A 15,215-nucleotide genomic window follows, 5' to 3' on the forward strand; every position below is an offset into this window, starting at 1 on the left:
GGATAGGGGTTTAAACAATAGAATTAGTTAAACACCAACCTAAAAATTGATAAAGTAACTTCAAAGAGTAAAGTGACTGAAGAAAGACTGGGACCAAATAGCTTGTATCTATTAGTTTTCAGCAAGATGATAAAATGGGCATTGGGACGTTCGTGCTTAGACATCCATACTTACAGGAGCTCCCGGGAAGCCAGCAGGTCCAGGAGGTCCATGTTCACCTCTCTCGCCCTGAAGGAAAATAGCTTGTTAGTCACGGTGATAGCCTTCCCCACGGGGATCATGTATAGTCTTGTCTTGCTGTAGTAGGAAAACAGCTAATACAGCAAACACAGTTTCACCTGAAAGTCTTTTTTGACTTCTTATCAAAATTAGAAAGGAACACTAGAACTGTTGATTTCTTCTGTCTCTAGACTGCAATATAACTTGCAATGGCTATGCCTTCAAAGTGCTCCAATAATAATACATGCAATTATATAACTCCCAAATGTAAAGTATTTAAAATATGGCAAAATGATAAGACATTGATTAAACAAAAAGGTGCTGAGCTTTGAGCTTCAAGACTTTTTAAAGGTAAAGGATTTTTGATTTGGAAGATGCTTCTGGCAAAGTTTAAGAGATGCTCATTTAGAAATGTATAGTATTTTTCAATTTATGTGCTTTCCCCAGAGTTATTTAGGAAATGAGGTACCTTAAAATAATCTCACATGGATTTTAATTTTTTAAATATTTTCTTGAATCTCATATATTTTAAGGATAGAGTCAAAAAAGGAGGAAAAGAGTAGCAGGGGCAACGCTACTAAAACAAGACAATGACCTGTGTGGGGTTAAGAATATGTTGAAAATGTCTTTGCCACTTACAGGGCCTCCTCGAGGTCCAGCTATACCCGGAAGTCCAGGGGCACCACCTTCACCCTGAGAAAAGACCAAACGATGCTGTCATTCCTCTGTCTTCACTGAAACAAAGGTTGACTTTATTTGCAATAGTGCTGTTACCTTATCTCCAGGCTGACCAGCTGGGCCAGGGGGGCCAATAGGACCAGTAGGACCCTGCAGAAAGAGGGGTTTTAGTTGGGAAGAAACCAACATCATTTCTTGTATTAATCAGTGTCTAGAGACACTCATCTACTAAAGTGGATCCGTTTTTGTTCTCTCGTGGCTCACACGATACTTTGATTGCTTGGTACCAAAGTGAGAGAGTCCAGTAAACTCACTATTCTGTGAGTGTGATCAGAGAAAGTAATTTAATTCACGGTGTTCATTAATTGATGCTTTTTTCAAACCTCTATTAGAGAAGATATAAGATCTTATTGAAATATCTTTTAAAACTATTTCTTAGTTTTTATTGACTTGCTATGAGAGTCATTCCTGGCTTTTGTTTTTTATATTATTAAGGATTCTCTCCATCCTTCGGGCACTGACGAACTATCATGGAGTGATAGATATAAAACTAAGAATTTAAACAGTCCAGTGATTAGTGTCTTTTCAATGTTCAGGGCATGCTAACATGGTCTCACTTCATTAAAGTGGTTTTGGGAACACTGAAAGCTGAAGCAGGGTCTACCACACATTAAGGGCCATTTCTCACAAATGTGAATACTCACCCTTGGCCCATCCTTTCCTGGAGCCCCATCAGCACCTGCACCCCCGGGTTCACCCTGCCAAACAAAAGTCGGTGTCATTACCCAGTGAATGCTGGCCAAGAAGAGAAACCCTCAGGAGTTGCTGACATTAGAATTGGTATTTGATTCATAGTTGCTATAGGACCCTATGTCAAATTTCATTTAAAATAAAATGATAACAGCAATTTTGAAAATAGTTTCTAGTAAAGTGGCTTTCCTCTAATCTATAAAATCTAGTTTATTGTAGAATCAAGCTAAAACAATCACTACCTTTTCACCCTTTGGACCAGGACTCCCAGGACCTCCTCTCTCTCCAGGCATCCCTTGTAGACCAGGGGGACCAGTAGCACCAGCGAGACCAGGGGGACCAGCAGGGCCCTGCAATAAAGAGATGCATGCCAGATGATGAGAAAGCAATTGAAGTGCATCTTCCTTAAGTCCAGGATGCCAGGAACGGCAGCTACCTTTCCTCCCTCAGGGCCAGGGGGTCCAGCTCCGCCTCTAAGACCAGGGCTTCCTGCAACTCCGGGTGGTCCACGTTCTCCAGGGGCACCGGAATCACCCTATCAGTGAAAAGATAACATCCACATTAGTATCCTATCAGTGAAAAAATAACATCCACATTAGTAACACATCTGAGTCAGAAAAGAGAAACACTGCGCATTACGGTGACTTTGATTACATCTACTAGGTTTTTAACTTTTATTTCTTGATGGTTTTGAAATTTTTGAGTATAAAAGTTTGATTAGCTGCTTGGGAACAGGAATCTAAAAAGTGTAAAACAATGGAATGTGTATTTGCTCTGATTAAGGGACAAGTGTCTTGGAAGTAATTACTGTTACTACTCAGAGAGGTAAAGTTTACATTTCCTCTAGCAGGACAATTCTCTGCAGAGAACCCATGCATTAACAGCATTTCCTCTTGAGTGGCTGACTTTGTGGCCCGTATTAATGTCAGAGCAAGAGAATATTCAGAGGGAGCAAGTTCAATTCATTGCAATGTTTGCAGTTTGCTTCAAATTACTAAAAAGGAGAAAAAGGTGTTCCCCTAGTCAGGTGCTCTATAACATCGTTAAAAAGTTAAAGTAAAATTACCTTGCCTCCAGGAACTCCAGGCGCACCAACTTCACCCTTTGGACCCTAGGAGGTCAGCATTATGTATGGTAAGCATTTGTCAATATGCATTGCACAAGTATAAAGAACATCGACATCTGCTGTGTCTATATATTGTACAATTATTTAAATCTTCAAGCTATGTACTTTAATTCTGTTGTTTATAAAAAAATTAAACTGAGTGAGTGACATCATAAGCAACTCATCTTTGTTTCTTTGTGGTTACTGAGACAGGGTCTCGTGAACTCAAACTCATTCTGGAGCCAAGGATGACCTTGAACTGTTAACCCTACACACCTCTTCAAAGGAAATAAACTGACAGGTACTTGGTGTGCACTCTGCTAGAGATCTAATGGAGAGTTTTAAGCATTCTAGCAAGTATTCTATGATCTAAGTCAACAAAACTCAACTACCTGGGCATATAAAGTTAATGATAGATACATGCTTTTGATTTTTTCATGTAGTCGCCAACTTTACCAAAACAAGAGGTGACTTACTGGTTCGCCAGGCTTTCCATTTTCTCCTGGAGGACCACTGGTACCAGGTATTCCCTGCAAATCAACAGAATAACATCGTATGATCACTTCAAAAATGGCTTTGAGAAAGCTCTTCACATGTAAGCCTAGTTTTCAAAGTAGTTCATGACATAATTTCCATATTTTTAAGGTATAGAATGTGTGCCCTATTTAAACTAATGCCAGATAGAGGGTGGTTATATCTTACAAACCTGGGCTCATATCTGTATTTTTGTTTCTGTATATACAGTTGTGCTGAGGAATAAGGGTAGATTAATTTAGCTACATAGACTTTTTATTGTGAGAGTTATAAGTGTGCATATAGAACTGCAGAAGTTCAGTTCATTTTTAATAACTTTATATGTACATTCTAGAACAGCCATAGAAGAAATTACTATTAATACTTTATTTCAGAATGGAAAAAAAAAGACTACAAATTAAGTTTCAGATAAACATGTAGCAGGGGAACAAAAGTCTTGAAGTTTATTTATTCTACAAAAATAGGTCTGAAAGGGAAATAAGGAATTTTAACAGACAATAACACTCAAAGAATAAGCTCTTACTTGTAATCCTTGTGGACCAGGGGGTCCGGAATCGCCTTTGTCACCAGATGGGCCCTAGGTTGAGAAACACAATGATAGAGTCCATTGTAAAATTGGCCTTTCTTAGTTAGTCTACAGTTCACATCCCAACAGGCCTATTGCTTACTGTCAAAGGTAAGAATAGGAAGAGTAAGGAAAGCTTGGGCTATAGAAGATACTCAAGGCAAATTAAGTACAACATGTAGTGAATACCAACATTTGATTCAATAATAAAATAAGGAAGTCTAGAAACTGCTGAACTATTCTAATACAGTGCAGCGATTGCATCATTTCTGAAGGCTTGCCCATGCTCTGTTTGACTCTATCTCTCTCTTCAGTTACACAAGTACTTACAGTAGGTCCTGGAGGACCCTGAGGTCCAGTTTCACCGTTCTTTCCAGCAGGACCCTACAACAATGACAGTTAGGCAAGCAGAATTAATACATATATCAAGAAAGTTCGGAGTCTGGAAATGACTAGAAAAAGACAAAAGCTACATACGGGAAGGCCGGGTCCTCCAGGGCCACCCCGTTCTCCATTCTTGCCAGGAGCACCCTAAAGAAAAGGGTAAATGTTTACATAAATAAAGAAAAAAATCAGTAATCAAAGTCCAAACCCCATTTTTGATCCTCCTATACCTGCTCAGCCACATACATACACACAACCATAGCCAATGACATATTTGTCTCTAACACAATGCTCAATTTCATATATTCGTCCATGTTTTTAGAGAAGGCTAAGTCTTGGGTATCTTGACATTTTTCTTATAGAAAGCCTAAGGGGATCCGTCAAATATTTATTGGAGAAAGTAGTGTTAGAACTTACGTCATTTCCTTTAGGACCAGGAAAACCCATGACACCAGGCTGACCCCGGGGTCCAGATGGGCCAGGGGGACCAGGGCGGCCACTTTCTCCTTGACTTCCCTAGGAAGAGAAATATCTACCTTAGTTAGAGTTGGAGGAACACATTATCAAAGTATAGTATACCTACACTTATTCAAATCTAGCTAATGAATACGTTCCAATTTTTACTGGACTAATTCAAAGGGATGTCATAGTTATACATACGGGAGGTCCTGGTTTCCCATCATTGCCTGGTCCTCCTGGGCTTCCGGGAACACCCTAAATGAAAAATATAACTGTCAGATGACTTAAAAAGTCACATGAAAAAGTACAATATAGTCAACTTGAACAATTTTTTGATTTCCATGTTTATATGTAGCCTTGTAAGCGCATTCCCTACTTTCTGTTAAAAAAATTCATCTTAGTCAAATATTTAATTTTCTTTCTTCCTTCATCTGTTTTAACCCATGTTTTCTTCAAGGGATTTAGTTTGTTTAATTTGAGTCTTTGGAAAGGTATTGTCTGCTTGAAGCTGTTTTTGGTCTGCCATCACTTGTATTGTCTTTCTTCCTACTACATTACAGTGTGATTAAAACAGATATGTCTCCTTACCCTCATTCCTGGGCCTCCTGGGGCTCCATCTCGGCCAGGTTCTCCAGCTACTCCTCGGGGCCCCGCAGGACCTGGGCCACCACGTTCCCCAGCAGGACCCTAAGTTGTGAGATAACAAACCTTAGAGAGTTTTGATTGACTTAGGCACTGGCACTCTGAATCTGTGACTAGTGGAGTCATTTGGCTTCTCAAGGAGAGTTTGTGTTGCTGAGTACTGCCCTTTAAGATCATATGGTTTAGCTTTGGATGTCATGTTGGGGGGAAAAATGAGGCAGCTGTGATGAATAAATATCCCTTGTTTATAACAAACATTATTAATTGGACTTAGCTATACCTTTATGTGTGTTTAAAGTGAAGCACCATTAATGCTGAGAAATTACTGTGGCGCTTTCCCTGAACATCCAGGTGGTTTTCTGTGGTTCTTGTGGTGACACTGGGGTCAGGGATTCTCCCTGTCTGCCAGAGGAAGTGACTTTGCTCATCACAGAGCACAGGAAGTAATGAGGCAGAGACTAGGGTCACCAGGAGATGTTTTGTGTTTGGTTGTTCTAATATATTTCCTCCAGATATTTATCTTTCCATTAATGGGATAATGTAGAGAAGAAACTTCTATTTGTAGTAATGACATTCAGGAACTGAGGTGTGTACCTTTTCTCCTGGGATGCCATTTGGCCCTGCAGGTCCTCTGAAGCCAGGAGCTCCCTGGAAACAATGACAGTTAAACATTTCAGTTTATAAGATTAAAACTTGTTCATAATTCATGGGTATAAATATTCCTATACTACAAAGTTCTTTAAATAGGAGTTTAGGGATTTAATAGTAGGGCATTGCCCTCCAAGTACAGGTCATGGGATCACTTCTCAGAACTGAAAAAAAATAATACTAAATAAGACAAAACCAAAATTCTGAAACGGAGGAAAAGAATAAATCACAGAGCAATCCATCAGCCAAATGCACACACAAGACAGAAATAAGCATACTGAAACTCTTCAGGGTTTTAAGTTTAGATGGGACACCAGAAGAGCTTGGTGGTACACAGCTTTAGTCCCCCATTTAGGTGGTGGAGTTAGGAGAATCTCTAAATTTGAGGTCAGCCTGTAGGGAGACACTGTGTAGAAGCAATTTACCATTACAGGTTTTTGTTAGCTTTTAAACTGGTGTGATAGTTCATGCTTCTAATGCAAGCAGTAGGGGAAGCTGAAGCAGGAGGATTGCCATGAGTTTGAGCCAAGCCTGGGCTACAGAGTAAGGTCCAAGCCAACGTAGTCTATAAATAAGACCCCGTCTCACCAAACGGGGGAGGGGGGATTCAAAGATTGCTGTACCTTGAAGGTGAAGCAGGTTACTATGGAAACCTACCCTTTCTCCAGCAGCTCCCGGCTGCCCATTTGTACCGGGTTCTCCAGGTGATCCATCTTTACCATCTTCACCCTTAGGCCCTGGGATTCCTGGGGATCCAGCTTCCCCCTAAAAGATATAAAGCATTGGGATGAAATTTATTAGAGAAAATTTTACCCATTATTTTCTCCGAGTGTTGCGGTTTTCTAAGTAGCCAAGCATGTTGGTTTGGTACTGACCCGTTCACCACGAGCACCTGGCTCTCCTTTTGCACCGTTCTTGCCTGGTTCACCCTAAAGAGAAACAAAATCTCTATGTAAAGACAATGAAGATTTGGCTAATAAAATCATAACCAGCCAGATGTTATACAGCTCGAAGGAGAGCTATACACACTTAACTGAGAGGAAGCAAAAGGAATAGCAATATTTTGCTGTGATAGGTACGCTTGAACTTCCAGGCACTGAAGGAGGAAGGAACTTACTGAAGGACCTCGCTGTCCGGGTGCGCCGTTAGTCCCAGCTGGTCCAGGGGGGCCCCTAGCTCCCATTAGTCCAGGAGCTCCAGGAATGCCAGCTGGACCCTAAGGACAGCACAAACACGGACATCAGCCCTGCACGGACCATTTTATTTTCCCATAGACTTAAATCCATAAATCGATGTGGGATGAGGGGAGGGAGATTCAACTCACCATTTCACCTTTGCCGCCAGGACTGCCATTATTCCCAGGGGGGCCCTATGTGCAAAGGGGGAGAGAGCATCTTAACAGGATGCAAAAAACAAAACAAAACAAAACAAAAAACCTAGCATGTATAGTATATTGTTTAGAGAACATATTTACTGACAGGTATTATGTATTGTAGAGACTATGTCATTTCCCTAATAATAGCCCAACACAGAAAAGTAGGAAAAATAATTAGGAATTAAGTCAGAGATTATTTATTTCCTGGCTGGTGCTTAGTGTAGACAACCTGCCAGGCATCAGAAAAGTAACCTATAGTTTACATACATGCTATATTCTCTGCTCTGCACTGCGCTAATGTGAAATTCATGAATTCTACAGTGCACAAACTCCCATTTTTGTTATGAACCAAATTATAGTAGAGCATGAAGTTACAATTTTTAAAGGAATACTTTTTGATTGACAGCCAAGTTGAAGCATGCTTTGAAGGAGTAAGTAAGCCTAGCAGCTTGGCTCCTCTCAGGTCTTGTCTGCTACTTACAGGAGGCCCTTGAGCACCAGCGTGTCCCTGTGGTCCAGGTTCACCTCGTTGTCCTGGGGAGCCATTTGAACCAGGGGACCCTGCAGGTCCAACTTCACCCTAAAGAGTCAAATTCCAATGTGTCAGCTGTCCTTTCCACTTCGAATAACTTGGTTTACCCTTCAGTTCTGCTTAAACTTATTTCTCTAAAGTTATAGTACTGTGGATAAATATTGTAATAAAATGAAGGATATCATAAAGACAGGGGACAAAGGTAGATATAAGTCTGCCTGTTTTCTAATTGTTTCCCAGAAAGGACCTGGGAAAAGGCAGAAGTCATCAGAATAAATATCAGAATGGTAGAATGCTAACAATTATATATGGGTATAAGTATACATATCTATGAATCAGGATTATATATAAATGTACTAGAATCAAGATTAAGGCATTAAAAAGTTCTCTGTAGATGAAAATATACATTTGATTCTTTTACAAGTCAACTTTGAGAAGCAATCCAATGTGTTAGAACTACATGCTTACCTTAGCACCGGGGGACCCAGGGAACCCTGCGGTTCCAGGAGGACCAGGGGGACCCTAAAACAAGGAAAAATTGGCAAGTAATAAAAATTGGTTAGACTGAACACCTAGAATGATCATCAAACGAAGCCACATGAATAACCGAAAGTACAGAAGACACCATATAAATGAAAGAGCATTTGCCATTCGTACGGGTATTCTAGAGAGGAACATTGTGTGAGATAAGAAGAGGGTTAAATCTGAGGTGAGAAGATTTGTATTTCTCTCTGCTTTTCCATACATCCTGTGACTGTGCAGGGTCTTACTCCTGAGCGTTTGTGTTCTTATTTACATAGAGGTAACATCACCATCTATTTTGCATGTCTCTTAACTGGCATAACCAATATTGGCTATGAAACACATGTACGTGTTAAACACATGTCAGCGAATCACTGGGACTAATGGTCATGGCTGGAAGGGAGGCATAGTTTGGGGGGTCCGTATAGATTTAAATGATATCCTGATGGATACTATCAAGTACTGGATGGATGTACAAATTATTTCCATTTTTAGGGTTAAAAAGAGTCATCAAGTGGCAATGTGGGTTTGCTATATAGCAATACGACAATATGACAATGTAATGTAGAATCCACAAGCTCTAAGTACTTTGGAACAAAGTGGGGTTATATGCAACATTACTCACTGGTTGGCCATCACTGCCCCGAGCACCGTCATTGCCTCGAGCACCCTAAAAAGAGAAGTTTGTCTCAAATATTTTCTTATTTATGGAAGGTTAATTATCGGTAACGTCTGACTACAATTCAAGCTCAGCTGAACTGAATTTCCTCAGATATATTAAAGTCCCCTTACTATCACTTATATTTAGAGTCAGTGTTAGACCGTTGAGACACCTCGCAGGAGGCATAGCAAGCCCGGATTCTGGGTTTTTAGAATTGAATGCAAATATGAGGTTCTAATGCATGTATCAAATGGACACCCCCACACCAATGGAAAAGAATCATCAGGGAGACTAAATGCAAGGCTTTCTTTTCCATATCATTATATCCAAATCTGGACTGATCTGATCTTGAAGACAGCGTTTCCAGAAGAGATAACCTCTGCCTTCATCAGGGTAGACTGTGACAATACTCACTGCAGCTCCGGGAAGGCCTGGACGTCCTCGCTCACCGGGAGCCCCTCTGGGACCCTGCAGGCAAAATTGAGAGTAATGATCTCACCGGGAACCTGCCATGTGTGAGAACAGACGGAAAGGAGAAAGACAACGGAGCTGGATGGTTAGTATCAGTAATTAGAATCATAGAAGAGGAAACATAATTACCATGGGGCCAGGAGCTCCATTGTCTCCGGGAAGACCGTTTTCACCCTAGAGACATACGAAATGTTGTGATTCTGTATAGCAAACTGTTTGATATTGCAAATACTGTATCATAGAAGAGACTAAGGAAAATATGTACTTTGGTAATATTAAATTGTTCTAAGCCTTTAATTTTAATTATCAGAAGTGTAAAATTCGGCATTTAAGTACATGCCAACTTTACATATTCATTAGTCTCTCGGGGATGCGCAAACATTTCTACGCCAGAGGCTTGGTTATCAGCTGTCATCGAAGCTTTAGGGGGTTACCCTAAGCAATCGATAACATGTAAAGAACAGCTGACAGACTCTAAATGAGTTCGCTCAAAAGCACAGTGGGCTGTAGTTCACCTTCAGTCCAGGAGCACCCGTTTCACCCTTCTCTCCATTTCGACCATCAAAACCCTGGGAAAATTTAAAAACAGACAAAAAAAAAATTTTAAGATTTGTGCACAATTCAAAATGGAAGTCTTACACTAAATTTCGTTTGATGGATTTTGTTCTTATTAGATTGACACATTTTGAACTTGGCAGATTTCACCTAATATTTAGTTAAACATAAAGATGCTTTGCCATCAATACATTATACCTACTAAGTTCATGAATAAAGGGTTAGAGTTAGGGGTAAGCATAGGGTCACTTACTCTGTGCCCTTTCATCCCAGGGAATCCAGGCATGCCGCTTGGGCCTTTAGCACCCTAAACGTAATGAATGGGAAAGACGTTAATTAACATTCAAATAGAATCAAAATCCAGCAATGAAATGCATTTTGTCTTTATGTTGATTTCAATCTGGTCATGCGCTTTTGAAGTTAAAATGCTTGTGACTGAGGAGGTTATCAAGCGGAGGAGACTTACCGGAGGGCCGGGTAGTCCACGCTCTCCAGGTCGACCAGGTCTCCCTGACTCTCCCTAGGCAGAGAAATAAAGGATTTATAAAGGCTCACGTGTGACGAAATGGGATGAAGCTAAGGAGAGGTCTGGTGGGATCAAACACGCAGTTATGAGAGATCAGACGACTTCCGGTTGGGTACTTATTTGAGACACAGTCTCCATCAATAGCCCTGGCTGATGCTGTGCTCCTGAACCGCCAGCGGCCACCTAGTGCTAGGTTGACAGCTGAGAGCCATCCACTCAGTGACATCAGGTTTCTCAATGGAAGGACTAAAGGAGGCCCCTTCCACCTTGTCATAAGCCTGTGATGTCCCAGGACAGATGTCTCTCTTCCCAATATTCAGATTTTTCCCAAAGTTAACGAAAAGAATTTAGCATTGGAAATTAATTGACAACGGGGGAGAATATTTAATATTTATAAATTTATGCTCATAAAATAATGATCTTAATATATTGATTATTTGTTACAGAATGTCAAGGAAAAAAATCTTGTTCATTCTGGGATGAAAATGAAGCGCATCTGAGAGTTCTATCACTTTCGAATTTGTCAGATGTACAGCGTTGCAAATGCAACGCAGAGATGAACAGATTGATAAAATGTTAGCATCCTGAAAAGTGAAGACAACTATCTCGTTTCGTGGTGATTTAGAGATAGAAGTGTGGCAAGATTTCTGATGAGGATCTCAGCAAGAGAGCATGATTCTCCATGAAAATACCCTAGAAGCAATAAGAAGTGTCGGTCAGTGCTGGCCGTCACCCTTAAGAAAGGGAATTAAGAAGCTAGGAAATTCAGCATAAAAGGCTGTGAGAATCCTACCAACCACCATTAATAACAGAAAATGTTTGTTAGGGTGCTTTGTGGGTTTTTTTTGTTTGTTTTTTTTGTTTTGTTTTTGTATTTGTTTTTTGAGACAGGGCTTCTCTGTGTAATAGCCCTGACTGTCCTGGAACTCACCATAGACCAGACTGACCTTGAAGTCACAGAGATCAGCCTGCCTCTGCCTCCAGATTGCTGAGATTAAAGGTGTGTGCCAGCACTACCTAACTACAAAATTTTTTTGAATAAAGACTTTCAAGTTTTTCTAAGCCTTTTCTATAGTGGCATGAAGGATACATGGTTTATCATTCAAGTTGAATTTTACTATATTCCTTTTTGACCTATGAATACTTACATCCTTTCCAGCAGGGCCAGATGGACCAATAGCACCAGGAGGTCCTGGAGGGCCCTAAAATGAGAAAATAGAAATAGATAAGCTCAACATTTTGTCACTGCATGTTAAGTGCATCTGGAGGGAAACATCCTTCAGAACCTCTCACCATGAAAATTACACTGAGTTAATATTATATGTTCATTACATCTAATTTTGCTGTTGTTTAAAATTTACTAAAAACTTTAAATATCATGTATCTATATCTTATACTAAAAGTTTCTATTCATATATGCATTTGTATATTTTAAGACATTGACTATACAAAAATATAAATACACTTCTCAATATTTTGAAATATCGTATTAAAATAAAATTTATTTTAATTTCTGTATGTTTGTGTGGCATATGATTCCGGAGGACTCTGATCTTTTTCTTCACTATATGCAGATGTATGCAAGCCTATAGGCATAGGGACAAAATAGACACAAGGGGAGTCTACAGAAACCTTAGATGCTTAGAGAGATGGATGATCTTTGTTAGCCCTGGGAAATGGATAACTTTGATGGCTAACCAGTTAAGAATCTCCAATATCTTTGGATTCACCTCAAATACCCCAAAATGCTAAGTTATTATGTAAAAATTCAAGCATGTGTGCAATCTGCACTCTAAATATAGCCATGAATGACTCAGGAATTGATAGATTTCATATGGGAAGTGAACTGTCAATGTGTTCAGCAATCTAAGTGTTACTTACAGCAGGACCAGCTTGACCAGGTTCACCAGGGGGACCTTGGTATCCAGGAGAACCCTAAAGTAAAATAATATTGAAAATATATTTTAATATTATGTAATATTTCTATTATTAAATAATAATTATGACATCATTGTCACATTATGTAATATATGTAAATAAAGTAACAAGAGCTTCATATAAAAAGCTTATACTTTGAGAATAGTCAGAAGTCATGATTAGTGAATTTAGTCAAGAATTCCATTACAGTTTATGAAGGTTTAAAACATATTTTTCAGGATTAAATAAAGATTTCATTGAAATTGAATGGTTCTTAACTCAAAGGCATATTGTTTATAAATGAAACATGTATTTCAAATTTATCAAAATTTTCATTGATAATAGTTGTTAGGGAGTACATTAAATATGAAATTGTAACATTTAAAATGATGTTTCTTGGTTGCAGCTTCACTTCGTTGTGACTGTGCATGCTGAAAGGGATTATAACCATATCTATATTAATTTGATTTACATATTCATGAAGATAAAAACACCAGTAGGAGTTATACTTACAGGGGAGCCAGGATGTCCAGAAGAGCCAGGGGGGCCTGCAGGGCCTGGGGGACCCTAGAATGCAAATTTAAATAATAAACACAAATAGATAGATGGGAACGCATTGCACAGAGTGATGTCTGTTCAGACATGATGCCAATGTGTTTTGAAACATATACAACTATATCTTGTTATCTGGTAACAAGCCTTGATATGCTTAATTCTATGAGATTTCAAAAAAGGGTTTGGCATGAAAACCTTACTCCAGATGAAATTAGAGAGTCATTCAGATTATGAATCAATGCTAAAAATTTTAACCTCAACCCTTAAGAAAGGCAATTCAGAGGGCGAAAAGTCAGTAGAAAATATAATGATAAGCTTTATAGTGTTTCATTAATACCTCCCTCAGTTAAAAACAATTTCTTGTCTTTTGCCTAAGCATCATGTGGAAAATATCTTCGCACTATAGATCTTATGAGCGTTTCTTACTTAAGCGGGTCAGTTAGCTTCAAACCTCATGACTGTATTAATGTGTTACTGTCATGTTGATGTGAAGACTTGGGTGTAAACATAATGTATGGGCCACTAAACACTTAAAGCAAATGGATGTCATCACCATTCAGAAACTATTTCTAAATTCTGACAACAAGTTTTTGACTTATCTTTCTGGAATGTCAATACGTGGTAGTTTTATTGAGGTTTGTGTACCTTATTGAAGGAGGATTTATAACATGAGTGTAGTAATAACCAATATTCATAAAAATAATTCTCCATGTGACTTTCCCACATTAAAAAAATACCAAACACTTAGAACATCATAAACATCTAATTGGTCAACATTTTTCAATTTCATATATGCCAATTATAATACTCCTTACCAGTTCTTTTGTATCTACCGATAAAATTTTTTATTTAACTTTAGAAGCCACGAATATATTGGCATATTGTATTTATTTACAGTGATGTTTCTGTTATTTGCAGTAAATTAGGGGTTTCAACATTATTCCTCTCCCTGAGAGTGATTCAAGAGCAAGCATCTCCAGCATATGTCATTATGGTATTCCACATTCAAATCCAGCTTGGAATGATTCTTGTTGTTTTCTGTTATTAAATCTATGGGCCATTTACATTTGGAAAGGCCTTCACAGTCAAAGTGAATAGGTATTCTTTAGGATAGACGGACATAAAAGATCAATGATTCTAAAAATAGTCATACTTGATTCAAAGCTTGGAGGAAAGATGAGAAGTGATGTTGAACATTCATGACTTAAACTGTCCTTTAGAATGAAAAATTCGGGGAACTAAAACATGAAAAGAGGATGCTGAGCAACTTGGATGAGAAAATGAGAAGTGGAAACACTCCTTAACAAAGCTGCCTTCAATTAGACAGTCTATGAGGAAGAGCCCTTATATAGGTGGGCATGGAGAATTAACAATACTGGCAAGGCATAAAATGCCTCAAGAAGGAAATGAGTTAGTATAGAAGACCATAGCAATGTTGTTGGTTTTTCTTCCAGCTTTGGTAGTTAATGAACCGTTTTCTACAATTCCATGAAAATGTTGTATTTCCGGAAGAACATCACTCAAGAGTTAAGAAACAAATGCTGGGTGATACTTGGACATGCTCAGAAACATTTGTACGTACAGGTGGTCCAGGATAGCCACCCATTCCTCCTCCAACTCCAGACTTGACATCGTAGGAGTCATACTGGGGAGAATAATTCTGTAGAAAAAAAAATCAGGTACATCGATTAGATTCTATTAATACAAAGGTCATAGTTATTTTCCGAAGCATTTAGAGTAAGTGTGTGCAGCATGAACTGTTCGCTGATAGATTTCAGCATGCCAGATGTGAGGTCTTTTCTGCTTATTGTCTGTCTATGACTTTAAATATTATACTCGCTACAGAAATATTTATTGAGTGGTGTATGAAGATTTTAACAAACTGTATTAAATGAAAAATTCCCACTTCAATTTGTCCCTCAATGTTATCACTGAAATCATTATTTCTATACAATAGTTATAGCATTACACACAGAGTAATTGAATATGTAAGGACAAAGGAACATTGATGTCATTAACTCTAAGTATCTAATCTCCAACGAAACATGGGAAGGTAAAATAACTTCCCAAAAGGCCAATAAAATTGATTTTAATTATATATATACACATATAGGTAT

General features: G+C 38.8%; 1 protein-coding gene across 1 annotated transcript in view; it reads right to left on the reverse strand.

Annotated features, from left to right (window-relative positions):
• Positions 1-15,215, reverse strand: part of Col3a1 (collagen type III alpha 1 chain) — a 36,401-nt gene that overhangs the window by 10,322 nt on the left and 10,864 nt on the right. The window contains exons 5-35 of the mRNA XM_005366390.3: positions 14,681-14,758; positions 13,057-13,110; positions 12,508-12,561; positions 11,775-11,828; positions 10,567-10,620; positions 10,354-10,407; positions 10,061-10,114; positions 9,675-9,719; positions 9,489-9,542; positions 9,039-9,083; positions 8,360-8,413; positions 7,841-7,939; positions 7,309-7,353; positions 7,102-7,200; positions 6,860-6,913; positions 6,642-6,749; positions 5,931-5,984; positions 5,283-5,381; positions 4,896-4,949; positions 4,653-4,751; positions 4,329-4,382; positions 4,182-4,235; positions 3,810-3,863; positions 3,229-3,282; positions 2,714-2,758; positions 2,084-2,182; positions 1,890-1,997; positions 1,602-1,655; positions 994-1,047; positions 859-912; positions 175-228 (exon numbers count right to left, since the gene is read on the reverse strand). Of these exons, the coding sequence (XP_005366447.1) occupies positions 175-228; positions 859-912; positions 994-1,047; positions 1,602-1,655; positions 1,890-1,997; positions 2,084-2,182; positions 2,714-2,758; positions 3,229-3,282; positions 3,810-3,863; positions 4,182-4,235; positions 4,329-4,382; positions 4,653-4,751; positions 4,896-4,949; positions 5,283-5,381; positions 5,931-5,984; positions 6,642-6,749; positions 6,860-6,913; positions 7,102-7,200; positions 7,309-7,353; positions 7,841-7,939; positions 8,360-8,413; positions 9,039-9,083; positions 9,489-9,542; positions 9,675-9,719; positions 10,061-10,114; positions 10,354-10,407; positions 10,567-10,620; positions 11,775-11,828; positions 12,508-12,561; positions 13,057-13,110; positions 14,681-14,758 (1,995 nt within the window). The remainder of the gene's footprint in view (positions 1-174; positions 229-858; positions 913-993; positions 1,048-1,601; positions 1,656-1,889; positions 1,998-2,083; positions 2,183-2,713; positions 2,759-3,228; positions 3,283-3,809; positions 3,864-4,181; positions 4,236-4,328; positions 4,383-4,652; positions 4,752-4,895; positions 4,950-5,282; positions 5,382-5,930; positions 5,985-6,641; positions 6,750-6,859; positions 6,914-7,101; positions 7,201-7,308; positions 7,354-7,840; positions 7,940-8,359; positions 8,414-9,038; positions 9,084-9,488; positions 9,543-9,674; positions 9,720-10,060; positions 10,115-10,353; positions 10,408-10,566; positions 10,621-11,774; positions 11,829-12,507; positions 12,562-13,056; positions 13,111-14,680; positions 14,759-15,215) is intronic.

Source organism: Microtus ochrogaster, unplaced genomic scaffold, assembly GCF_000317375.1.
Source record: "Microtus ochrogaster isolate Prairie Vole_2 unplaced genomic scaffold, MicOch1.0 UNK8, whole genome shotgun sequence".
NCBI lineage: Eukaryota > Metazoa > Chordata > Mammalia > Rodentia > Cricetidae > Microtus > Microtus ochrogaster.